Source organism: Salminus brasiliensis, chromosome 18, assembly GCF_030463535.1.
Source record: "Salminus brasiliensis chromosome 18, fSalBra1.hap2, whole genome shotgun sequence".
Lineage (NCBI taxonomy): Eukaryota > Metazoa > Chordata > Actinopteri > Characiformes > Bryconidae > Salminus > Salminus brasiliensis.
The window spans coordinates 25,088,215-25,115,769 of record NC_132895.1 but is presented as its reverse complement, the minus strand read 5'-3'; the positions used below and the strand labels follow the sequence as shown (position 1 = coordinate 25,115,769).

The following is a 27,555-nucleotide window of genomic DNA, read 5'->3' as shown; positions in this document are numbered from 1 at the left end:
TATGTTTATATTTATTTTTTAATTTATTATTTATTAAGGCAGCCTACTGACAGCCAAGGAGTGTAGAAACCATCAGTGCTACAGAGAGAACACAAAGACATTGAGGTAACGCCAACGTAAATGTCCCAGCAGACTGGAGGCCATATTCCATCTAACTTCAGGCCAGAGCTTGAACCAGGCTTATTGAAGACTTTTAGTATACATTGACATAAGTGTCTTATCATCTGGTTTCAAAACAGTAGTTTCAAACTGATAAACACATGAATGTGCACAGTTCAGCTCTGGGCATCACACAAGACAGTGAAGACTAAAAGAGCATAAAAACAAAGGAATGCAAAGAGCAGGAGTGATCTGCGATACTCATGAAAGAGTACAAAGGTGCTCTGAATTCCGCACAGGTCTAATCCCCTGCCGTTCACAGTGCCTAGCAATAAAACGATTTCATGTGACTGGTTTATGATTAAAGGACAGCATCGACAACTTGTTCTTTTTCTGCTGCAATTTTCCACTTTTGCTCAGCAGCCTAATTCTGACCCTTTAGTTGTACACTGGGGTGCAGAGTCTAATGTTGCTGGCAAACAGCAGAAGTCACCATAGGGTTCTACAGCGTGAGCTGTACACTCGCACTTCACTATGCCTGAATTCAAATGTGCAGATGTTATCCAGTGATACCAAGGGAAAAAATCTAATGCTACAAATTTGACTGGAAAATGTGCCTACTTGGCTCATCACAGGTCACAAGAAAGCTAGCTAACTGCTATGTGAAGTCTCGTAGCTTAGTTTAAGCTGTAGGATTAGAGACACCCATTTGCTGCCTTTGTCTCACAGCGGTAAACGTACATCTTCAGCTCGTTTTACTGCGTGAAAACCAAGCTCTGCAGGGTATCTGCAGCATACTGCCCAGCTAATAATGCAACGTGGCCTCATTAAATTAAAGTATGTTTTGCACGCCGACCAAATACGACTGCAAAACAATTTTGACTGCATTGAAAACTTAAAATGAAGGAAAACGGTGTAAAGCATTTGTAGAGCCAGCAGTCATAGCACCAGGGCCGTTTTCCATTAAATACAGTGAAAGTAGCTGCTCAATCACATAGCTAGAGATGGGCATTCCAACTCTTTTCAGCATGTAAACCTTCACAGCTTACCAATAAGGGACCATACGAGCTGATTTCATCTCCCAAACAACTTGACGATTCAGGAGTGAAGATATTATTTTTATGTTCCAAAGCTAGAAAGTTATGGAAATGTCTGCCCAGGAAAAAAAACTTGCAAGACAAACTAATAGAAACCTTAAGGGAAAACATTGTGTTGCTTATATGAGAGAGAAACACTGACTAAATCAAAGACATAACAATATTCTACCTGTTAAATGACAATGTGGGGAACATTACGGCTCCTCATCTTGTTCAAGTAATTTTTACAGGCTGGATCAGTGGAGTCTGCTGGCTGCATTAAGCATCATCTCTGACTGAGGGGAAAAGGGAACACCACTGCTATAGAACCTGAGACTATTGCTTTTAAGTAATTATACACCCATGCACTTCTCTTAACCTGTTTAAACCAGGAAGCTGAACACTAACGTAATGCTTTTCTGGTGTTTGTTAGTGACAATAGATTTATAGCTCCCCTTTGAAATGAAAGGCACATTATTTTATTCATACATTTCTTTTTAATTTTGAGCTCAATTTTAAAGCCTGATGCTTGATTCCCATGCTTACTATGATTGCTCTTATACTATAATGAGAAATCGATACGCATAATAGTGTCTACTGATTCCATAATACAGGAGGATGGCTTGCATTCCGCAAGACCCATCAACTGAAAGCGATCCCTCGTGGGTGCTGAAAAAGTGCAGGAACCCTGTTCGACCCTGTGCAAACACTGGGTTTCGAGATGATTTCACATTTCAGCCTGACAAGATTCAAGACCAGCAGAAATAATCGCCCCTTTACCTTTACATTGATCGACGCTCAAATCCTGTTGGGGATTTTACCCCAGATTAAGCATTAAGCCTTAAGTTTGACAATATCTGGGTCTAACACGGCCCTCCTACCGCTCCCCCGGGGCCCAGAGGGGGAGGCGGCGTAGGATTAAAAACAAAAAGCGAGGGGTTATTTTTGGAGCTGGTGTAGGGGAAACAGCCCGGGAGCTCGCTGGCGTTCGCCCTCGGAGCCAGCGTGTTGCGGTTTGTTTGAGTTGGCTCGTGGAGTGCCAGCGGCGGCCTGGGGCCTCCCGCGCCGAATCCAGGGTTATTGGCGGCAGCGTAACGCACAACTGGGGCTGGGAGGAGAGCTGGGCTGGGCCGGGCTGCTGCAAGCCTGCTAGCCTCCTCCACAGCACAGTGCTAATCTGGACCTCATCAAGAGCTGCAGCAGCAAGAGGGAGAGAATAGGGCCTAATTCATCAAAGCAGGGCGGGCGGGTGGGGGTGGCAGCCATCTGTCATTTCCGTTCTTCAGCAAGAGCTGGGGTTACTTAAGTTTTCGTAAAGGAAGAAAGGCAACACAGGGGAGGCAATTAGTTAATTAATGACCCCAGGTTTGGGACCCGTCTAAATGCCTAAATGATATTATGTTAAAGAAATGATTGAAGACTTCTTTATTTTGAAGAATAAACCATCACAGCCTTTTTCTTTCTACTGCAAAATTGCCACGTTGGAGACAAGGTTGACCTTGACGATTTGTTAGAATACTGGTCACCGTCTTGGATAAAGTTCATTGCTTCAAATAACTTCTCAAACAATAGTTCAGTAACGTGTCAAATTGCTGCTTAAAGTAGCATCACATGAGAATTGGTATTTAAAGATTGGGAAGTGCAATTTACGGTTTGAGATGCCCCTGATGGGCACGCTTTACACATGCATTTCTGGACAAGCTGATAGATACAAACCAATCACTGAAAGTTAAAAAATAAATAAATAAATAAAAGTGCATCTGACCCGGTAGTGTAATATTACAGGATTTATGCCTAGGGTTATGCAGCTTCACAAAGCCTGCCCACTTCAAAACAAAAAAAGCAGCATTAGCAGAGAACATATTCTTGCAATGATTTTGAAGCTGATATTTAAGGTACAACTTCAATGTTGCTTTAAAGAGAAATTCCAAAATAAAGCATTTAGGATGTACGCAACGTCATTCAGAGTGGTTTGGTACAAATCGCTCCATTCTAGAGAAACTTTCTGGGTCAGACCTGATCACAATGGAGGTGAATGGAACTCAAAGTTCCCTCTCTCAAAAAGTGGTTAATCAACAGCCTGATTTGGATTAACCACTACTTTACCATTACCAGAATTACACAAAAATAGGTTTGCTCATTATTTAGCGTAGTAGTTAAAATGGCTACATTCTAAAATGTTTTACATCTAAACACTCTGAATTAGTGCTGCATGATATTGAAAAAAAAACTGACATTGAAAATCCTGCCATATTTATTGCAATATTAATACAAAGATTTCATCAGAAGTAAAATATTGACAAGATTGGAGTAAAAAAAAAAAAAAAAAAAAAAAAAAAAAAAAAAAAAAAGAATAAATAAATAAATAAATAAATAAATACTGGCAGATACACTGGGCTGGTACTACTACTAAAATTTGGAAACATCTATGGAATTTCCCTTTAAGCAAAGCTTGCTATTTATACCAAGGTAGTCATTTTGATAGACATGAAGCCACAATTAGCCATCAGAACACAGCTGTACAAGAGGCAAGAAGTTCCCCAAACTTTTGAAGCGCTGGGCACATTCTGCGGTTACAGCGGTTACTGAGAAAAGAACGTCTCGGAGTAGGATAGTGGGAGAGGTGGAGAGTGATCAAGAGAAAAGGTATGTTAATAATGCATAAACCTCCCAGCTTGTACTCATCAATACAGGCCTCATTCTTGATAAGTCCTGTAGCTTCCCAGTGCCGCAAATGCAGGTGCAACTTTCTGCTCAAGGACATTGCAAATCATTGCAAAATGCACTCCCCTCTGCATAACACCACACAATACACACTGTATAACTGCAGCTATTACAGTCTCCAGTGTTAAGATATGGGTAGCTCCTTAAGCTTCATCATACAATCCTACATTCTGATCAAATATCAGCTGTTCCAATGAGCCCTAAAACTAAATAATGCAACTCCTTCTATTACTATTGTGGATTATTTGGTTACCTTATTTGGTTTAGCATATCCTGTGGAGATCCCACAGATGTGTTTTTTTTTTTTTGGGGGGGGGGGGCAAAAAAAAAGTAAATATGTAGTTATGAGGGTGATGAAGTGTGAACTTAAATACGGGGTCTAAAGGGTTAATCGCAACACATTCCTGTAGTAGGTACAAAACTGACAGCTGTGCCTCTGCCCACAAGGGTCAGGTGTTGGCCTGCCGCTCCATGTGACTGACTGCTGATGCAGCACTAACGTTCGAACAGCGCTCACAGCCTGAAAAAAGGCTGAAAGGAGAGCCAGCGGTGGGCCCTGTGTGACCCAGTCAATGGCCCGGGTTAATTATTCATCACGTTCCCTTTACAGGGTCATCTGCAGCATGAATTCATTACGGGCACTATTGGGGTCAAAGAATGCAGCCACCTCAAATAGCAGACAAGCCAAAAACAGTCTGACTGGTTGTAGCAAACCCGTGTTGGTTAAACCTAAGCGGCCTTCTGAAGAGTCAGTGGGCAGTAGTTGATAGAACTGGATATCAGAGATAACAGGAATGTATCGGATTCAGACAAATTTACACTCTGTTAGCTGAGTAGAGTAGTTTGAGCATGATGACCTGTTTATTAGATCTTAAATAAAGTACTGAAATTAAAAAACACTCCTTTAGTAGAAGGTAAAATCAGAAGTGAAATCAGATCTGAACAGTATCAGGTGATACTAACCTATCGGAACTACGATCAGAACAGAAAAAGGTTGTTTTCGCCATCTCTGGTTGACTATCAGCAAAAGTAGAGGTGGGCAATGTTAATCATAATACTTGAAGTCTTGGGTCAATAATTGTAATTATTCAATATCATACTATTTAAAATTCTACAATTGTACACTATTTAAACTGTACAAATGCTCCAACATATATAAGTACATAATAAACAAACTGTACTAGTTTACAAGATACTCTCCCGTACTGAAAACTGTAGTTTATCTAATTAATATCTAATTAAACCAGTCTAATTACACTGTTAGTGCTTAAAAAAACACTGATCAGCTGCAGGTTTCATTACTAACGGTGTCCTCGATATGCTTAGAAAAGCATATCGCAGTAACAAAACGTATCACCATATGATAAAACATTATATGTCATAATGCCCATCTTTAATACAAACCCACTTTAGAAAACAATGCTGTGCAAACAGATCAACTAATTAACTACACACATACATGCAGTACTGTAAAGGAGGACTGGACAATTAATTAAGAATGAATCAGAAAGGTCATTCACAAACACTAATCGATGCAATCTTGTCAGTGTCGATTATTTAGATTTTTTTATTCTGTCAATTCTTTGCATGTGTTCATGCACTGTCCCCTTAAAAACATACCACCATGTATGCATGGAGGCAACATGGAAGAAAACTCCTAGGTGTCATTAATCGCAATCGAGGTAAATTGTTCAATAAATAGTCATATTGAAGTCAGGTCCACATGGTCAAGCTTGTCCAGAAATGACGGGGGTCAGGGGCTGCAAGTACATCTACATTTATGTGGCTTCCGAACCACCTCAAACTGCCTTATTTTAAAACTGAAAAATGACCAAACATGCAGTTTGCTCACAAGGTGGACAAGTATACTTTTATATTATTATTCAATAAGTGTCAATAAAATATTTTCCCCCTGAAGAGGTCATCAAAACACCAAGCTTAAGCAAGTAAATGGCGACCAAGTTAGCGTTTGGTAGATACGGGAAAGACCACCGTCTACCTGCACAAATAAGATGATGAGAAATGTGGAAGGTGAAATGGAAGCATTCTGGGACCCTGACTACTGTACGATAACTGAGCTTGCTGCAGTGTAGTTTCACATCAACGTCTGTTTGGCTTTTGGAGGTAGATCGAGCGCTCACATGCCAACTAAGCCCCCTTTCTTAGAGGTCACCTGCTTTGTGTTTCAATGAGATCTTCAGGGAGAAAAAGCCTGCTACACACTTTGGAGGGCTTGGTGATGGTGAATTTCTCCCTACAAACGTTAATTATCTTCTTTGCCTTAAGCTTATCGTCGGCTGGAAAGTAGTGAATACTCAAGGTGGCGAACTTGGCTGATTAGGAACAAAAAGGTGCAAAAAATAAAATAAACACAAAATAAAACAACAACTTGTCTAGCCAGCTAGCATGACCAGCTAACGTCAAACAACTAAAACACTATACTTTTTTTTTTAATACACATACACAGTATAAAATTATTAGAAACTGCTCAAATCGGACGTCAAGATGCAGTTGACAGACGCGAGACGGAAGTAAACAGACATGTTTGGAAAGCGGAAAGACACGCTACATTGTGAAAGAGGTCCATGTGCTTTCAATCTCCTGGACATGGACAGTGTTTTGGGAGCACTGAAGACCGCCACGATATGCTCAATAAGGCTTCCTGTTGGGTGATGTATCGTGAAAATGACATATCGTCATATGACCCACCTCCAGCAGAAAGCTGTTGAGAAAAAGCACTTCTATAAATGAACGCAGGGGAATGTGGGGTCAGAATCATCTGGCGCTCTGTTACAGTATCATTTCAGTGACTGAGTGATAAAACTAACAGCAATTCCTTTCAAAACCAATACGGGATGTGTGTCAGACAACAACACGGCTGCCAAAGGTGCACAACTGCAATTTTTAAATGTCCTCAATTAGAACTCTTTGGTTTGTCTTTGAGTGCCGGCGTCCAGTAAAAACAGCTCAGTCCATTGATTAGGAAAAGGTAAGATAAAATAATGAAACTTGAACATCTGGCTTCAGTCCTGTACCTATATTTGCTTGATTTTGCTTTTGCTTACCATCCCCATCACGACGACTTCTAAATAATCAATTTTAAATATTGATGAATTAGTTGGATGGTAAGGACGGTTCTGTTGAGTTGCTGGCTTTGACGATGTTGTACATACAGGCTATCAGGAAGGACCTGCAGGACAAGCTGCAGTCATAAGAAAGGCCAGCTAAAGCAGACTGCAAATGACAGGTCACCAGCTTCTCACCAGTCTCTGAGGGGCAGGCACTGGTCCCTCCCCATCCTTTCTCTCCGAGCCAGCTAGGCCCTGGAAACACTGCCCTATTGTCCAGTCCCTGACCGGACTCCTTGTGAAGACTCATTGCTTCTCCACACCGAAAGCTAGGACATGGGAGAGCAGCTTTTGTGCACAAAGGCAAGATTCAGTGAATGAGAGAGAAAGTGAGATAGAAAGAGAGACGCCGACAGAGAGAGTAAGACGACCAGAGCACAGGTGTCGGTGGTGATAATGGGCAAACTGGGTAAAAGATCAATCTTGAGTAATCAAGAGTAATCTTGGTCTACATTAACTATTAGCAAATATCTAGGAACATACATATACACACATTTTATATAAATAACACACACAATATCTACATATATAAAAAATAAAAATTGATTAAGTACACAGAGACCAGAGTGTCCATAATAAAAAGATTTAGCCAACTTGAGGGAAGTTACATGGGTGTTAACCCCTCGAGTTATTATTCAGTTATTATTCTTAATACAGAAACTACTGCACATTACTTAATTTGGCATATCTTGTGGAGTCCCACAGGGTTCTATTTTGTGATCTATGAAACTGATGTTAATTATGATAGTAACGTATTTATAAAAACTGGCCTTCTTGGGGAAAAAAAATCTAATATGTGTAGCGTAGACTGTAAGATTGGGCAAGATAAGCCCCTAAAAAAAGTCCAATGATTTACATAAAAACACATTTACCAAAGAGGGGGGTTTCCTGTTGGCACCACACAAATTTTAGTTCCTGTTTGTCTGTCTTTTGGGTTATTTTCTTTTCTCTAATCTGAGTTGACCAGAGTAAAACAGAATAACCAGTTAACACAAAAAAAACAGATTTAATCCAAGTCAAAGTATATTTTTCCATTTATATTCTAAACCACGTCACACAGAGTAGTCAGTGAGGGCATCAGTTAGGTAATGTTAAGTGTTCTCTTCAATGCAATGATGTTGCATTTATGTTCCGTATTGCACTGGTGGCACTGTGCGACAGGGGAGACTTCTCCATGAATATTGGAAGAAATTGTAATACATTCAGAAACAATAGAAACTAGCATTAATCTCAAAATGTTTCCACTGGCTGAACCCTGCAACTTAAATGATGACCTCGGAACAGGAGAGCGGCTAATATCAGCTGCAATAAAAGTCCCTTAATGACAGTGCAAACACTCGCTCCCACTTTCCATCAGTAATGACTTTAAATAGACCTGTGAGAGGACCGTCTAACTGCCTACAGCTGAATGAGGCAATTTGTTTAGCCAAACAAAAGACAATGACTGGTTTCCAGTTTACAAAAGAAGGCCAAGTCTTTCTGTGGGACAATGATGATGATGATGATAAAAATGAAGGCATCTGCCAGACCCACCCACTTTTCAAACAGCATATGCTTCCTCAGGAGAACACAAGGTCTGGGGGTGAACTCGGCACCTGTAGCAAGTCTCAGCAACACACCCTTTTTCGGTACGTTGCAGCAAGCTATTCTAAGACACAGCAGACTCGCTTTAGTGGGTGGGCAGCATTACACGCTTGGCAAAGGTTTGGCTTTTCTAGGTTAACTGCATCTGAAATGCTACGGCGGTGTTGTTCTAACGGCTAATGTTTTTGTAGCCTGTACAGATGCACACAGAAAGCGTGCATAACGTGTTGAGGCACTGATTCAAGGGTACAGCTGAGGTAAAGACCGCTTTGGCAGGCTGAGTGGTTCCTGTCAAACAAATAGGCTTTGTGATTGGATGGGCCTGCATACCTTTTGTATGAGGCTATGAATTAGCAGTCATCTGAGCAAATATTGAATCCAGTTGTCTTTGCTGGAAGGTTTAGATCCAAACCCAGAGTTTACTGAGGAGCATTCACTCATGACAGGGCTATTCTTCTATTGCTCATTGTAAACCATAACAGTGGTGTTCAGGTCAAGCGCAGTCTCCCTGAACCAGTTATTTAGTTGTACGCAAAAGACTTGACCCCTAGTCATGTTTTCTACGTGGGTGAATAAGGACATATTCTCTACAGACAACAGAAATGCATTTTCCTTCTAATTTTACAGTAACTTCTATTCACTTGTTGAACTTAACTGTGATTGTGCATTAAACTATGCACGAGTGTGTTCTCTATAGAGGAGGTGTTAGAAAATCAGACAAAAATTGATAGTTAAAAGTAGTGGCTTTGGTCCATTTCGCAGCACAAATGACTACTCTGCACGTTGGTCCTTTTTACACAATCAGCCAAAACATTAAAAACACCTGCCAATACAACTCTAACTAGAGTCATAGCATGAGGTATGCCCCAATTCAGTGGTTACATCCCCAGGCGTAGCCATTAAAGAACGCAGAGATCATGAAGGCTAAAGGTAACGAGACTGTCTGCTTTACGATGAACTTCCTGTTTAAGCCACAGCACCACTGTTCCTGTTCCTGGATCTTGGGATATGTTGAATCCACCTGTTGCATTCTTCACTGCCATGGAAAAGGAGGACGCATTTCTCGCCTGTATACATGGGACAGCCTATGCACCGCTGCATGCAATCGTGCTTTAAATGCAGCCTCTGAAGGATGCTGCCCCTGAAACGGGACAAAGCTATGGAGCCCACATGACATAGCCTGCATTAACTTTTCAGCAACTTGTGCCAAGGTATCTCTATTATTATTATTGTGATAATATTTATCACAATACATGTAAATCACAGACTAAATATCAGTAGCGACAGATTCTTAAAATTACTATTCAGATACTCTCCTGTACTGAATACAGTAATTTATTTAACATGTGCTGAACCTCATAATTAAACCAGTCTAATTACACTGATTGTAATAACAATAATAATAATAATAATAATAAAACATTAACAATATGCTCAATAAAATATCACATTGTCCAACTCTAACTTCAACCGATTATTACACAAATACAAAAATAACTAAGCAGAAATGAAACATTACAAGTCATATTATGTTAAACCTGGTGTAAAAAACACAATTTAACATGCATGTAGTCAAATTTCAGTTAAACCCAAAATGAACATCTACCAGGCATTGGACAGCGGACAGTAAAAGTAAAGCGTTTCCAAACATTTCTTTTGTCACAACCTGAACATGGACCAATACATACATCTACCCGCATCATGAAGAGTCGGTTACTCATGAACGCAGGCACGCCGTATTGCTCTCTGGTTTTGTTCAACATGGGTTGAAATGTGATCTCTTAAGGCCAATCCCTAACAAATCTAATCATGCCGCACCTTGATCTCCTAAATCTGCAAAGACAACACACAGAGACTTGCATTACAGCCTGAGACTAAAACACACACACACACACACAAGTTGGTTTTGCTATACTTGTGAGGACCTTCCACTAAAGGTCATAATGTAGTAAACTAGTTATAGTAAACTAGTTATAGTAGCTACACATACGCTGAACCTTAATCTCAACCTCAGTAACCATACGCAAATAATTTCACACTTAGTTTTTCAAATTAAAAGCACCAGTTTTTGTGAAGTCGTAAGAACCACAAATATGTCCTCACAATTCAACAAACCCATCTCACAAATATAGAAATACTTGCACAAACACTTCTACACCCAAACCCAAAGCAAGCTAAAAGCAGCCCTGTTTGCCAGGAGTCTTGTAATGCAGAGTTACAATGTAGAGCATTGTTAGTATTTGAACGTGTTCGTGAACACCTTAAAAGACACCACTAACTGTGTACTCCTGACATTTAGCGTAAACGCTGCTGATAAACATGCCAAGCTAATAGGGGGGGACGTTGTCTATCTTTAATAATTAAATTGCTGTTTTTTCTTAACCCTTTCCACCTTAAATCTCATCTTTATAACTAGACATTAAGAAAAGCCACATTAAAAACAATGAAGGTATTAGTGCCACATAAATGTAGTATGGATTGTACTTACTGGCGCCTACCCTGTTCAGTGGAACAGTTTGGTTTGGTGTGTAGGGAACTTTCGCAATATGTTATTATTTGTGTATCTTTAACAATATTTATGCCAGTCCAGAGAAAAAAAACCTTGATCTTTCAATTGTGAAATAAAGTGTAGTTACCAACCCACTACAAATTACTGCCTCCCCCTCAGACTGTAGGCTCACAGTCCACTAGCCTATGGTCATGGGGAGGGTGGCAGTAATTTGTAGTGCTTCGTGGCTCACTTGTAGCCTGTGCAGCGGTTGAGAAATTCTCACATCTTCCACATTGAGGCTTACAGGTCTTAACAGAAAGGGTTGCCTTTAAACCCAAAAGGACCATATGAGGGAACCACACTTCAGTTCATCACTCATGTGACTATATAACTTGAATACTACTATCATAACAGATGCATAATAATAATAATAATAATAATAAAGATAAACAATATCTGCCAGGCGATATGGTAAACATACTTAAGCACAACTTAAATAGTGTATTGTGGAAAAAGTCTATATCACGATACATGTAACCACAGACTTAAAACAGTGTTTTTTATTTAACATCTGCTGCACTTCTACTTCACATCTAACTAAACCAGTCTAATTACACGGTTTGTAATGAAACCTGCAGCTGATCAGTGTTTATTAAGCACCAACAGTATCCTCAATATGCTTAACAAAGCATAGTTATCACAATCAAATTGATCACGATACAATAAAATATCGTCGTATTGCCCAGCTCTACTGCCAGGTGCACCCACTTTGACACTTTAACAAGCCCAGAATACATTCTCACACTAATGTGATTCACGCTAATGATTAAGCTTAACACCATGATATTTCCAGGAACTGAAGTTCAGTGCATTTTGCCGCTTTTAAGCCACCGTTAGCGTTTTGTTTTTGTTCATTATGCTGTGTTGCCCTGGTAAAATTACATATAATAACCTGCAAAATAATCAGTCATTTGAAGTGCATGGTTTTCCATTCAGCTAAAGTCTTGGCCTACGTTTCGTTAGGAAATGGCAGGAATATTGATTCAGTCTGAAATGGCAAACCTCTCATATCGAGACTCCAAAAGCATACTGATGTTTTATGCCTTTAAACTCTGTGAACTTGCTGGAACAATTTCCTGTTCAGGTAGCGGCATTTGCTTTTCTGGATCGACTGCGTCCAAGTGGATACGAATGAGGACACACTGAGAACACAGTCGTGCTGCGATCCAAGAAAGCATCTCAGCTAACTTTGCACTCTCTCCTGTGACCAGTCCATAATCTTTTATGACATGGCAAAACCAGGTGTGTTCATGTGTAACCGAGAACTTGCAAAAACACCTCCACACACAAGTTCACGAATACAGTTTTACCACTGGACTCAAAACACCAATTGCCCGCGTCTGACCCATGACCTACTGCAGCTCCTGCCGTAATTAAAACCTACTGTCAGACTCTACCAGCTGCATCTGCAGGGGTTCCCGAGTCAACACTATTCACCTTCAAACCCAGGTTCAATCAAGTCCACAGAGCTTTTACAGACAGCACAAACTTACTAAAGGGGGGGGGGATGTACATATACACATAAACTACATGGACAAAAGTATTGGGACACTACACACAACTCTTAATCTTTAAATTCAGGTGTTTTATTCCGTTCCACTGCCAAAGGGGGATGAAATCAATCACCAAGCCATGTATTCTGCCTTAAAAGAACAGACAGATAGATATTCCACCATCAACTGATAAATGGTATTATTGAAAAGTGAAAGCATTTCCTAGACGTCACTGACAATAACAAATGCAGGGTTTAATTTGATACTGTTCGTCACTCGAGGTTCACAGAAACACTGAGAAATTCAGTCAGAAGCTTGAGTTCTTATCATGCAATTGCACAATGTGATGATCCAAGCTACTCACACTCAAGACCTGAGAAAAGAGGAAACACACGCCAACAGGATCTCACAAGTGTTTTTACACAAGGTATTTACAGGCACTTCCTTTTTTATATTTTCAGAAAAGTATTTCATCATCTGAAATTATTTCCTAGTTTCATCTATTTTTCCCATGTTTGTCACACTACATGGTTTCTGATCTCAGACTAAAAATGTCCTCAGACTAATATATATATAATAAAGCACAGAGGAAATACAAGGTCTTTAAACAGTCATTTCATTCACTGAGGCGATCAAATGCCATATTTATCTCACGCAGGCCTGTGACGATTAGAAACTGTCCCAGAAATAATTTCAATAAATAATTGTCATTTTGATATAATGATAATATACTAGCATAATAATAATGATGCATCAATCCAATGTTCTTGGTTAGAAGTCATTTTGGCTTGCAATTCTTCCATTCCACACTTGTCCAGTCTCTTTATAACAGTAGAATCAGTGGCCTCATCAGAGACAAGTGTGGCCTTCTTTGGTCTTGTGACGTCCAGGAACCTTGAAAGATTTCACCTCTGTTCCAAAATAACGGCTCTATAACAAGATACTATATTGTTGTGCAACTGCATGATTCTGTGCTGCTGTAATACCAGACTTCCTCTCTGGGTTTAATAAAGATATGTATCTATCTATCTAGTACTGTATGTAGAGCTGGGCAATATAAAGATACTGTTATTGTGATCAATTTTGTTATCGCAGACGCATAATAAAAATCACTGTATTCAGTACGGGATTGTATCTGAATAGTAGTTTCTAAGAATCGGTCACTACTGATGTATTTAGTCTATGATTACATGTATTGTGATAAATATCATGTAGCGGGGGAATAAAATCGTTAAATATCGTGATATGGTATTTTTACCATATCACCCAACCCTACAAGATAATATATACAATATAGTAACCTATATATATATATATATATATATATATATATATATATATATATATATATATATACACACACACATATATACACATATATACATACACACATACACACACACACACACACACACGAGAGTAAATATTACGTATAATAATAAAACAAACAGCGGAATCTGATTTATTTAGGTTCTTAGTCCATTTAACTCACTGAGTTTAACTCACAACTGAAACAATTCAGGGTGACAAGTACACAAAATTATGAGGGAAAACAATGCTTTTCCCCACATCAAAATAATCACTAGATCACTCCATTTCTGACAATCAATAGTCACCGCCCTAAAACTTCACTGTAATTGTAGGTCGTCATTTCTTGACATTGAAACATCAGAACTGCAGCTCTGAAACCAGCCATTCCAGCATGTAAACAAAAGATATGAACTTCATACAATAAATCATAGCTCATGAAGTACAGCAAGACAATAGGAATATCTCACTTCTATTTGAGTCAGGAGAGAGAAGGTCGCTCAAAATTCTGCGAGGCAAGGCCAGACCCCAACCCCAACAGCTCACTATGAGAGTTTTTGTAACAGAGGCCACCCAATTGGAGAGCCATGAAATAAAACAGGAAGTCCTGACCAGGTCAAGGAAGACTGCGGGGAAAAAAATGACAAAACGCAAGGACAAAACGGCAAGCAAGGACAAAACGGCAAGCATGTGTGTGGGATGGACCCTTGTTCAGCATGCATTTTAGCATTCCTTTCCCAGTGCCTTACTAGCTGAAGATTTCGCACTTCATGACATGAAAACACAAGAACGTCGAGTCTTCCCAAAGAACACTGCCTGGAGCAGAGCTGCAGTAAATTTCCGACTTGGTGAAGACAAATGAACTTGTCTTCTCTTCTCTCGCTTTATGGCACTGGACATTCTTTCGTGGTGTAGAAGAGAGTTCCTCAGGCAATTTTTGTTTTCGCTAACTGGCATAAAAATTCCTCTTTTAGCCTCATGTTGCTGCTTGGATGCTGCCAAGTTCAGAAGTCAGCCCCTAAAAATAAAGCCTTCGTGCTGAGCAAGTGAACCCCACTTCCTTTTTCCTGGTTGGGCAGGGGACAACGCAGGCCTGCTTTTGAAAACCATGAACTCAGCTGCATACTTTTTCCAGATGGAGGCTACTGGCATAATGCAGTGAGAAGCAGCAAACAGGACTGTAAGGATTTTCTCTCTCGCTCTCGCTCTCTCTTTGTCAGTCTGTCTGACTGTCTGTCTGTCTCTGTGCTGTCCTCCTCCTTTAATCCCATGCCTGTCTTCATTATCTTATTAAGATCAAGTACACGGCTATGGCTAGGGAGTAGCATGGATGTGTGGGCTAGGATGTGGAGTGCATAGCTTAGAATGTTTCATTAATAAAATTTGGGCCACGCTTTGCGAAGCTCGCTTGGAGGAATTCCATCGCTCCGAAACTATGTGGATTCATAGTAGGCCTGTGTACTTGAGTTAATGGCTTTGAATTTCAATGTGTGAGCCAGGGGGCAACTGGATTGCAGAGTAGGGGAATGACAAACATATTAATGTACCTAAAACACAAGCCACCGAAAGACAACAGAGACTAAAGAGAAGGATAAGCACTTACAGCAATGCCACAAAGAATAGCAAGAAATGACCCTCTTTTCATCTGCTCTCCTCCTCTAAGCAATGCATTTTCTGAGTGTTGTGGTCACATCTATTTGGACATACTTCTGACATTGCTTTAAACATCCAGCTTGTCCAGAGTTTTACAAAACATCATTTTAAAAGCAAATTATTTTTAAAACAGATATAAAAAAAAGAAATGCACACTGTCTAATACTGATTCTACAGACATAACTGCCTAATGCAGGCATATGTGAACACGCAAACGCAATTCTCAATAAAGGTAGTGCTTCATATCACATCAGTTGTGAAAGAACAATGAAATTAGTTGAGCGACCAATTCTAAGCACCACAGATTTGAGCATCCCTCAAACTGAGTTTCTGCTGATTTTTTGAGGGGAGGGGTATAGGGGTGCATCTAATGCAGCTTTAATCTCATAGGGCGTCCAAATTTCACCATTAGAGAGGATATGGAATAATCCTTGGACAGATAATCCTGAGTTTATGCATGCTCCTTATGACCTGTCTACAGCCTGCCTAAAGAAAACAGCATGTCTGCCATCATAAATCGCCTCCAGGCACGAGGGAGCTAAGATTATAGAGCTACAACAAAGATCAAGCTGATGGCTGTCCTAATTTCCTTTCCGCCTTACTCCTTATAAAGCACTAACGCAACACACACACACACACACACACACACACACACACACACACACACACACACACACACACACACACAGAGAGAGAGAGAACGGTCTTCTCTTTGTTCACCGACGTGCTCAGCTGAGAGGATGAAGAAGCTCTGCACTTCCTGAGGCTGCACAAGTCCTCCTAGGATGCAGTAGAAAACTAGCTTCACTCTTCACAACTATTCCACTGACAGCGACCCCATCCAACCATTACGCACAAAACCAAGTGAGTGTTTTTGAAAGCTCAAAGTGCGCAGAGAATATAGCGGTATGGCAGTTATTTCAGACCTCTGTCAGTCATACATGGCTATAGGCCTACAGTTGAAAGACGTTAATGAGGTCTAAAGTCACTGTCACACTTCTCCACTGACCACTGAACCCGCGTATGGTTCTGAGACAGTGCAGTGGCACCCAAGATCAGGTTGTAACATCTACTACACCTGGCAAATAAATTGAGGAGTTGAAGTGTGTGTGTTTGAGCAGGGGGGGAAATAAATAAATAAATCACCAGAATGTGCAGAAATCTGCAGATCTAAACCCCGTGAGAATGCAGCCAACTACATCTTCGTAGAGTCCCAGTAAGCAACTGCACACGGCACAGCGGGAAAGTAAAACCAAGTCCCAGCCATACAATATACAATATACGGTGCTTTCACCAGGGGAACTCCACAGGACACACACTGATTTATACACATAATAATAGAAAGGCATTGTGGCCTGGGGAATTGGTGTATCAATATATACTGTTGTATTGATCACGCTTTTAAAGAGGCCCAAGAGAAAGCTGTAATCAAATTGTGCAGCTGTGGTTAAGCAAATCTCTGCCATGCAAAAACGCAGTCAGATAAAGGCGACGAGATCATGTTTTGTAGACGTTGCTATGGCAGCGCTACGAAATCCTAATGTTTGAAGAGATAATTGGCCATAAACAGCACTGCTCTCAGAATTAGTCACACTCCTATGTCCCGGCCAGCTCAGGGCCCATCCGTCAAGCCAAGCGACAGGAGCTGTGGAGTGAATTGGTCCAGCCATTCACAAGGAGCATAGCTGAGGTGTGGGATGGGGGTGTGGGTATTCCCCATGAGTCAACCTGCTAAGCAGTGAAAGTGAAAAGTGAAAGCAGTAGAGAGTCAGTGAAAGAGAAACGACCTAAGAATATATCCTTTAAGGCAAAAGACTTTATCTGTGCCCTAGCATGCAACACAGAGTTCACTGCGTACATCCACACTGCTGTCGAGATGCAGAGGATAACAGATTGCGGCTAGGATGCGAACTCTGAAAGGCGCGCTGTAATTTGTATTCATGACTTCTGTGCAGGGGTGTTTCAATGCCTCACAACACTGTGGCAGCCTTCATTTCATCTTCTTATCTGCTTCTTCCTGGTCAGGGTCGTAGTGGGTCCAGAACTTACCCCGAATCACTGGGCATAGGGCAGGAATGCCTCTAGACAGAGCATCAATCCCTCACAGGGTTTGTAATGTCACAATGCAAAAATATGACCAAAGAGAACAGGCATTTTATTAATTAGGATATCTGATGCAACTGCCTCCCAGCTGTAGTTTTATTAGATTATGTCAATTGCATTCAACATATCGGGACAACATTGAATCATGAACCCAGGATCATGCATTAAAGGTGCTGTATACCACTTTAATCCAATACACTTTCTGCAATGTGTCCTCGCGGTTCTTTGGCTCTCCGGTCTACAAAAGCTTGGTGTTGGTACTCTAGCCCTGGTTCTGTAAATAAGAAAAACAAAGTAGCTCGGAACGAGATCCACAACACTACTCCAGCCAAACGACCTTGGGGGCGTTGGTGCTTGCGCATAGGATGAGGGAAGGGTGGTGGGAGGTGAGACTGTGGGCCTATGTATCGGCTACATGTTAAGGTACATGCACTATCAAGGAGAGATGGAAGAGAAACAGCCAAAAAGGAAAAAGGTGTGACAAAATCTGGACAAAAAGTTCTTGGCTCAGACGAGGGTGAACAAACATGAAAAGGGATGAGGCTGTAGCTCTCTTCTGGCTCGATAGGTTGCTGTCTCGCAGACATTTGTCTGTATTACTCCCATTTGCGAACAGCGCCTTTAAATCCTGGGCTGAGGCCCCCTACTTTCAGGTTGTAGTATATTATCTAGCTGAAGTACCTCATGCCTCTGTAATTACTGTTGTATATCCCTCCATGAGCTTAAGTTACATGTTGTAAGGTAAAGGAGGTCTGCAGTGAGAATAAGCAATAGCAGTTGCATTGAAATGTGATCCGAGTTACCAAACAAGTTGCGCCCTGTTCTTTGGATGTGGCAACTGAACCACACAAACCTGTCAGTTGTGAAGAGCACAAAACAAGCCCTAAACTCATCAAAGAACCGTGAAATGTAATGAACTCCAAGAGCAACACTGTCCATAATAAAGGCTGTTTTACTGCAGGTAAGGTTCTTTTGACTAGTTAGCTGCTAATCTCACCACATTGCTTCTGACAACACAGGAATTAGAGGAACAAACTAGAGCCTTCACCTTGGTCTACACCAAGGTGTTAGATAGATTAGACGTTCACAGTTGTGCTGATAGAAAACGGGGGTCATCATGTCTACAACGCAAATATAGCCGATTTACTTACTTCCCAAAACCATCAGTGAACCTAAACATGTTTAAGACTGTATGTAGAAAAGAGGTAAATCTGCAGATCTCAGTTTGGTACCTGCACTCTAAGAATGGATTTTAAAATCATATTGCATATACACACATTTTTGGCCAAAACTTAATCAAATTGTCTGTGTCAGTGTATATGGTAGTATATTTAGTATAATATTTAATATTATAACCTTCTATGAAGGAGCTTTGAGACGCACTGAACGGTGCATTTCACATTACACCACTCTGAATGACTCTCTGAATAAATCTAAAGAAAGCTGAAATAATCCATTTATAAATAATTATAATAAATACTTCCTCTTAAGTAATTCATCTTAAATGTATTCTGAATGAATTTTAACCAAAAATGCTTTCTGTTGTAGCTTCACAATTAACGCCAGCCTTAGAAACAAAAATAAAAAAACTCCCCACATAAACACACACAATGATACCCTAAAAACATGACCCAATTTAGGAACAAAATGACACAGTTGGCCTGTAAAGCTGGTCTTCTGGTTCTAACTTGGGTGTTGCCACATCACAAACCAGTCCCAACGTCTCCACAGCTTCTGCGCTACCAATCTTATCTCGCCACCTTTACCGTCAATTGAGATATCGCTGAAAAAAGCTGCGACCCATCTGTGTGAAATTACAGGACCCACGATTTGAATCTGCGAGCGTAATTAACATGCTCCAGAGCCGAGTCTGCAGACGGAAGCCTTTTATCGGGAGGTGAAATGACAGGCCGGTCGCGTGTTTACCAGCCGCGGATGCCTGTTGGTGTTTACATTCTGGAAAGTCATGTCGCTCAACGCCCAACGTTTGAGCCGCTGCTTAGCTGAGGGCATGAGCGCTCTTGCTTGAATGACAAGGCTCACGAGATGATGGCTCAGTCAGACATGGGCCTCCACCTCATATAAACAGTGGTAGCCTTCCAGTGGGTCCTGTGGTCTCATATGCCTGTGAAGCATTAGCGTAATTTTCAACACAGGAGTTGCAACAAAACTTCTTGTGAAGTCAGCAGCCCAGGGACTTGCCCAAACAGCAATTTTGTAGTTGCAGCAACCCCTGCCAGCACCACACAACTCAGCCTCAGCAATGAAGCCTGTTACACCTCTGCTGTACTGTATAGTCAAAGCAAAACTACAAGAAAGAAAAAAAGGAGAAAAATAAAGAAGTTCTGGGGACGTCCTGACTCGCACTATAGGGAAATTTATAGGGCAAAATGTTCATTGTGAGAAACTCTCAAGCTATAGTTTATTTACAGTGGTGGTAGGAACCAGGGGGCATGACAACTACAACCCAAATATAGCCACTTTATTTACTATCTGGAGCCAATCTACACATGACTGCTGAGTTTCATATGCAAATGCTGATGATGGTAAAATAGGGGAAATTCCCAAGAAAACACCTCTTTGGGGACTACTTTGCCTTATAACGCCCTGCATGTTCAATAAAACAATGCCTCAAGCCTCTTGCAAGGTCTAGCTTTCATAACTCAGGGATGCGTAAACATGTGTAATCTGTGGGTTGTATGTAGACCAAATCTACCTGTTACATACCTAATGATCAAGTTCAATAAATACAGAATACCACTATAAGCATCTGTGAGCACTAATTCGATACCACTATGACCGGAGGTGGCAAGGTAAAACCCCACTCCATGCCGCTTTGCCATCAGCAGCTAGAGTTTAAGAGAGCACAACTGGTCGTGGTCATTTCGGCTACCCAGTTTTAAAAAAGGGCGGTGTTTGGCTCTGCATGTTTCGGAAGAGGCAGGTGTTAAGTCTGCTGATATAAGTGATATATATGATACTGGGATTATTGTGCAGCCCTACCGCATCCTTTTCCTGCAACAGCTTTCTCTTAGGCAGAAATCTCACAGGTGGTCTGCACCTCAGATGTCCGCTTCCTAGTCACGGCTGTGAACAGCACTGACTCGGTACAGCACTAGAACCATGCATTTCAACACCAACACCTCTGAACGCCTTCGTTCACATCTTAATAATCTACGCAGATGCGCTCAGGATTGAATTGGCTGCAGCAGGTTGCTTTATATGGGTCAGTGTGTTTGTTTTGAAAAGGCAGTGGGAAGTGGATGGGGAAATATCAGGCAATGGGAGGATCCCTGGATCACCAGGTGACATTAGTGTGACAGGGCTGGGTTAGCTGAACTCTTCCTGGACTGAGATAAAGCACCTGTGCCCACGGTAATGACATGTTCCATAGATGAGGACTGTCATCACGTGTGTAGCACATTAGTGCACTACACCTGACCCAGCAGATGAAGGAGGAAATGGTGTGGGGTCCACATGGGGGTCTACGCAGAAAGCCTAACAGGGGAGCTGGAGTGCAGAACATTAGCTACAATGGCTAACGCTGCACAGTGAGGGGATGCAGCAGTATGAAAAGACGCCCCTGCATGCTACACTGGCCCTAACTGGCTTCTAGACCACCGACTGACTGTAAACCAGCCCGCAAACCAGAGCGCGCCCGGGTACAGTAGCCAGCTCATGCATGTCATGCTTGCACCCCCCTCCCCTCCTCCTCCTCCTCCTCCTCCTCCTCCAAATGCCTCGAACAACAAGGGAGATGCTCTTACTTTTCAGGGCTTGAATGAGAGCCTTCCCGTCCTTGATGAGCTCCTTGATGAACTTGTTGGTTTTGTCCAGCTCCAGCTCGTGAGACTTCAGTCTGTCCCTGAACTGCGGGCTGTCCAGATAGCAGTCGCTGAACTCCAGAGCGGGCAGCCCCATGTTTCCTACACGTCCAGAGAAAGACACGGCGCTGAGAGACACTAGCGAAGGAAATGTCCAGCGGAGGACGATGCTGTCGAAGCAGGGAGGCTAAAGTCAGACGCGCCGTAATCGCCCGTGTTAATCACATAGCGCCACGGCAGCCGTTTTCTGCAGAAACGCGGGACACCGGACGCTGCTCCCAGCTAACAACAAAAACAACAGCAACAACGACCCGACCGCATCCCAGAATTTCACTGCGCTGCGCTGCACTGCCGCGGGTGGGTGGTTGGGTGGGTGTGCGCGCGCGCGTGTTGCTCAGGGGAGAGAAAGGTGTGAAAATATCTCCAGCGAGCCGAAACCTGTGCACCTCTCACGGCAACGTCACGCTGCTCCGGAGGGGGGAGGGGGGTTGAGGAGGTGGGAGGGAGACGGCTGAAGACAAAACGCCGTAACGGAGGAATCCTCGCTTGGGCGTTTTAAAAGAGATCAACCCTCGGGGTCGAATCCCAAACTGCCCCCGTCTGGACTTTTAAGGGCACGGTTCGGGCGAGGAAGCCGCTATTTCGAGCTCAACGTAGTGCACTAGAGAGTGAGCAGAGAGCCGTTGAAGACGCGCCCTCTTGCTCTTGCCGTCCAACCTACCACGAAGCAGATAATCCGAGGATTGACGCCTTTCTCCGCCAATAGCGTCGCGGGATTCCGGTGATCAAATCCGATGGGCGCGGCGACGAGAGCCAAACAAACGATGTGATTGGTCAACGGCGATGACGACACAACGGCGCGGGGTTTTCGCTTGTTCTTGCAGGGGGGAAACGGAGTCCACTAATTTACGTCCAAAATGCAGCTTGTTGCGTTTTCCGTGTCCATAACGCAATTAAACACGTGTTTTAGTGCACCTTTTAACGTATTAACCCCAAAAGCAAATAATAATCCGTCACAAAATATAGTAGGTACACACACTATTTATTTATAAAAAAAAAAAAAATAATAATATTTTATATTATATATATAGATAGATAGATAGAACAGGTTTATTTACAATGAACTTGTTAGGTCTATTTCAGTAATACATCTACACATATTTTGGCCTGTTATGACCGATGCATCATACACATGTTATAATCTACTTTACAAATATAAGTAAAACACATTTATCCAAACAATTATATAAACAGCATTTCAGATTGGGGGTATATTGAGTAAAATAAGATTATGGCATCCACAGAAACTCTGAGTTTTTGCATCCGAGTGTCTGTGTGTTTATTAATCCCACTGTGGGATTAATAAAAGATGATCTTATCTTATCTTAACTCCTGTACAGATAAGCTTGTTCCTGACTAATCAACACTTTTCCTACGAAACACACACATGCTGATTTGCTAGGTTAGGCTTCTATTAGCAGCTCAGGGTCTCTAGTTAGTTACATGGAGTTCATTTTACCTTTTAAGGCCTAATAGCAAAAGCAGTCATCAGTATCTAGCTCGAATTTGGTTCCGTTTATCTCTGCAGGAGTTCACGGAACAGGCCGTTTTCCTCTGTGGAACAGCAGTTAGCTGATTCAGCTGGGTGCGTACAGGCGCTGCGTTTAACGACATGACAAAGATCTGCAACGAGGGAAATGAAATGCACGGCATGTTGTTCGTTTTCTCTGAATTAGCGACACAAATGCAGCAGCTTCCTCCTTGCATTGGAAGCAGAATATAATCTCTTTATGTAGGTGTGAGGGCAACTGTGTTAAAGATGCTTGGGCCCAGATGAATCCAGACTTTTGACTAGGACAAACAGGTAATCTAAAAAGACACAAACTCTCCATGATACCATCTACAGATCATGCATGAGCCTTACGTGATGTTCTTATGTCTGCAGAGCCCACAGCTGTTGAGTAAGCCGTGGTCAAGCACCAGAGTTCCTCTGGAAAATTACACGGAAACTAAGCCTCGATGAGCCGCTAAAAACATTTGCTATTGTTTCCATGCAAACTACATTCATAGTAAATGGCCTGTTCACAAGTATCCCTCAGAAACAGCCATAATTGCCCTCAAAGAATGTTTGAACAAAGCATGTCGGGGGAACTGCATATGGCCAAGTCCTCTGAGTCACGTTCAGAGAATGCATTACCATTGCTCTGCAGCCGGATTCAGAGCGGCTTTCTCTTCAGACTGGTCTTTGACCAGAGCGCCTCTGGCTGCTTGACCCAGCTCCAGCAGCGGGGTAGAGAGTAATGGAGATGAGGACACAGAGGACTAATGTGCCTCAGGCTTCTGACCGCTGTTCTAGGTCTGGGTGGATCGGAGGAGGAAAAGGGGCATTATAGCAGAGGACACACTGGAGGCTACTACTGCGACAGTGATGTTAAACTGAGGAGAAAGAGGGAACTTTTACAGTCAGTTAGGTTTAAAATGTACCATTTTAAAGATACACAGCCTTCTCGCAACAGCAACAATAATAGGTCTTAATATGACATTTAAATATTTATATGAAAAATGTTTGTATTTAGGTTAAATAGCATGTCAGCTTGATCACGCTGTTGCAGGGGCTTCAGCCTTCTAATTAGATTTTACTGGTTACTACTAGGGATCCCTCTGGTTACTACAAGTATCCATTAGGCTACAAGAGCAGCTCCTGTCAACATTATTAATAAAGACCTCATTAATAATAATAATAATAATAAAGCCATTTGCTGTAATTATTTCATATTGTTAGCTATTTGTAACTGGAGAGAGAGAGACAGGCTCAATCCTTAAAAATGTCCTTACTTCACTTTGTTTGTTCATTGGAAAGACATTTGGGACAGTAGTACAAGAACGCCTGCCCACCCACCCACATACTTTATAATTACAGTTTTCCTATTTTCCTTATTATACAGGGCATGCAAACTTTGGGCACCCCTGGTCTAAATGTCTGTTACTGTGAACTGTTAAGTGATTAAAAGGTGAACTAACTTTCAAAAGGCACAAAGTTAGATTAAAGATGAAGCATTGTTTATACCATTGTAAGCGAGATTAGTGTATTATTTTTTGCGCTTTTGGGGGGGGGGGGGTTGTCCTGCCTTGTGCCAAATGATCCATTGCAACCCTAACCAGGAAGAAGCAGATAAGAAGATAGATAAAAAATTAGATTGAAAAAAAAAAAACAAGGCGCACCATGCCAATGTTTGGGCACCCCAAAAGACTTCAGCTCTCAGAACGTTTACCAAGGTCTCAGACCTTAATTAGCCTAATGGCTACAGCTTGTTGACAGTGCTCATTAAGAAAGACCAGGTGATGCAAATTTCATAGCTTTATAAAAAGCGTTAAAAATAAACCTGTGCTTGACTGCAAAAACAGAGTTGTAGGAGACTTTGTAGTGGCAGTGCACTGTTTTACCTGTGTTGCAGCCAGTAGCACATAATAATAATAATAATAATAATAATAATAATTCACTAATTGAGGGAAGAGATTATTTTAAAATCCCAGTAAATTTTGGAAAAACATTACACCATCAAAATGAAAAGCTAAAAATGACAAATCGACTTCTACAGTAGCATAATGATCTTAAACACCCCACAATCACCAAATGGGCCTTGGCACAAAATAAATAAATAAACTAATAAATAAATAAATTAATTAACTAATTAATTAAAAATCTGTGAGGAATCTCACAACACTAGAAGCCTTTTGCAAGAAGAACTAGTTAAAAATCCCCCAAACAAGAACTGAAAGACTCTTAGCTGTCTACAAAAAGCATCTTTACAAGCCATGGTAGCTTCCACCAAAGCTGATGCAAGGTGTCCAAACATCTTTGTTTGTTATTTTAAAACTGTAAATAATGGAAGCTAAGTAAAAAAAAAAATCTGGCTTAAAATAGAGGTTTTATGTTGAACTTGCCAGTAACAGGAATTTTGACCAGGCGTGCCCAAGCCTTTGCATGCCGCTGTATATGTATACATGTGTCATATGCCCTTTTTTTTTATATGTATATTTAATATTATAATAACTTTTCTGTGTGTATATATATATATATATATATATATATATATATATATATATATATATATATATATATATATATATATATATATATATATTTCTGTGTGTGTATATATATACACACAGTCATGCCCGAAAGTATTCATACCCCTGGCAAAGTTTGACTTAAATTTACTTTTATTTAACCAGAAGTTATATTTTTGCCTTGAAACGACACAGGCATCTCCCAGGAGATAACACGATGATGTACAAGAGGCATCATTGTGGGAAAAAGTATTTCTCAGCTTTTATACACATTTGAACAAAAAGTGGCATGTCCAAAATTATTCATACCCTTTGAAAACTGTCACAGTATATGGGAAAATCCAAAGTTCTATACCATTCCAAATAGTCCAAGCTGTTTTAAAGCATCCTAATTACCCTGATTCATTGGGAACAGCTGTTTTAATCAACTCAACAGGAGAAAAACAGCAGCTCTCTGCAGTTGGTTTGTGGACAGTCATGGCTAAGACAAAGGAGCTCACTAAGGACCTGCGGCTGTGCATTGTGGCCGCTCACAAGTCAGGAAAGGGCTATAAAGCCATATCAAAATGTTTTCAAGTTCCAGTGGCTACAGTGCAAAGTATTATTAAAAAAATACAAGATGTTCCGCACTGTGGAAAATCTCAGAAGATGTGGTCGGAAGCCAAAAGTGACACCTGTGCTGGCCAGGAGAATAGCGAGAGAGGTGAAGAAAAATCCAAGGATCACCACCAAGGCCATCCTGGTGAATCTGGACTCTGCTGCTGGTGGCGACATCTCAAGGCACGCAAGGCACCCAGCAGTGAATCTGCACACTGCTGGGTTCCACGGACGCAGGCCAAGGAGGACACCACTTCTCCAGAAAAGGCACACAAAAGCCCGCTTGACCTTTGCAAATGCTCATCTGGACAAAGAAGAAGACTTCTGGTGTTCTGTTTTATGGTCAGATGAAACAAAAATTGAATTGTTTGGCCACAATGATGTGTGCACCATTTGGCGTAAAAAAGGAGAAGCCTTCAACCCTAAGAACACCATCCCCACTGTCAAACATGGTGGTGGGAACCTAATGTTTTGGGGGTGTTTTTCAGCCAATGGACCAGGGAACTTGATCGCAGTAAATGGCACCATGAAAAAAGAGCAATACATCAAGATTCTCAACAACAACATCAGGCAGTCTGCAGAGAAACTTGGCCTTGGGAACTGGTGGACATTTCAGCACGACAACGACCCAAATACACAGCCAAAGTGGTGAAGAAATGGTTAGCAGACAAAAACATTAATGTTTTGCAGTGGCCCAGCCAGAGTCCTGACTTGAATCCAATTGAGAATCTGTGGAGGGAGCTAAAGATCAGGGTGATGGCAAGGAGACCCTCGAACCTCAAAGAGTTGGAGCTCATCACTAAAGATGAATGGGCAAAAATACCAGTGGAGACATGCAAAAGGCTGGTCAGCAATTACAGGAAGCGTTTGATTGCTGTAATAGCCAATAAAGGCTTTTCTATTAATTATTGAGAAGGGTATGAATAATTTTGGACATGCCACTTTTTGTTCAAATGTGTATAAAAGCTGAGAAATATTTTTTCCCACAATGATGCCTCTTGTACATCATCGTGTTATCTCCTGGGAGATGCCTGTGTCATTTCCAGGCAAAAATATAATTTCTGGTTAAATAAAAGTAAATTTAAGTCAAACTTTGACAGGGGTATGAATACTTTCGGGCATGACTGTATATATATATATATATATATATATATATATATATATATATATATATATATATATACATACACACACATATAGCCTAAATGTTCTAAATTTCCACTATGAGATTCTTCGTTTTTGAGAGGCAGAGACAGAAATGGGTTGGGGGGGTGGGGGGCATGGTGAAGAAAGAAAGAAAGAAAGAAAAAAAAAAAAAAAGTGAACCTCAGTGAGAGAAGCAGA

General features: G+C 41.3%; 1 protein-coding gene across 4 annotated transcripts in view; it reads right to left on the bottom strand.

Moving 5' to 3' along the window:
* Positions 1-22,016, bottom strand: part of LOC140538902 (rho GTPase-activating protein 26-like) — a 119,084-nt gene extending 97,068 nt beyond the window's left edge. For 2 of the 4 annotated variants that reach the window (XM_072661439.1, XM_072661441.1), the window contains exon 1: positions 21,487-22,015. In XM_072661439.1, the coding sequence (XP_072517540.1) occupies positions 21,487-21,640 (154 nt within the window). In that variant the 5' untranslated portion in view covers positions 21,641-22,015. Of the gene's footprint in view, positions 1-10,299; positions 10,348-21,486 lie in introns of those variants that run through there. The other 2 variants (XM_072661442.1, XM_072661443.1) reach the window with 2 other exon arrangements.
* Between the last annotated feature and the right edge of the window lie 5,539 nt (positions 22,017-27,555).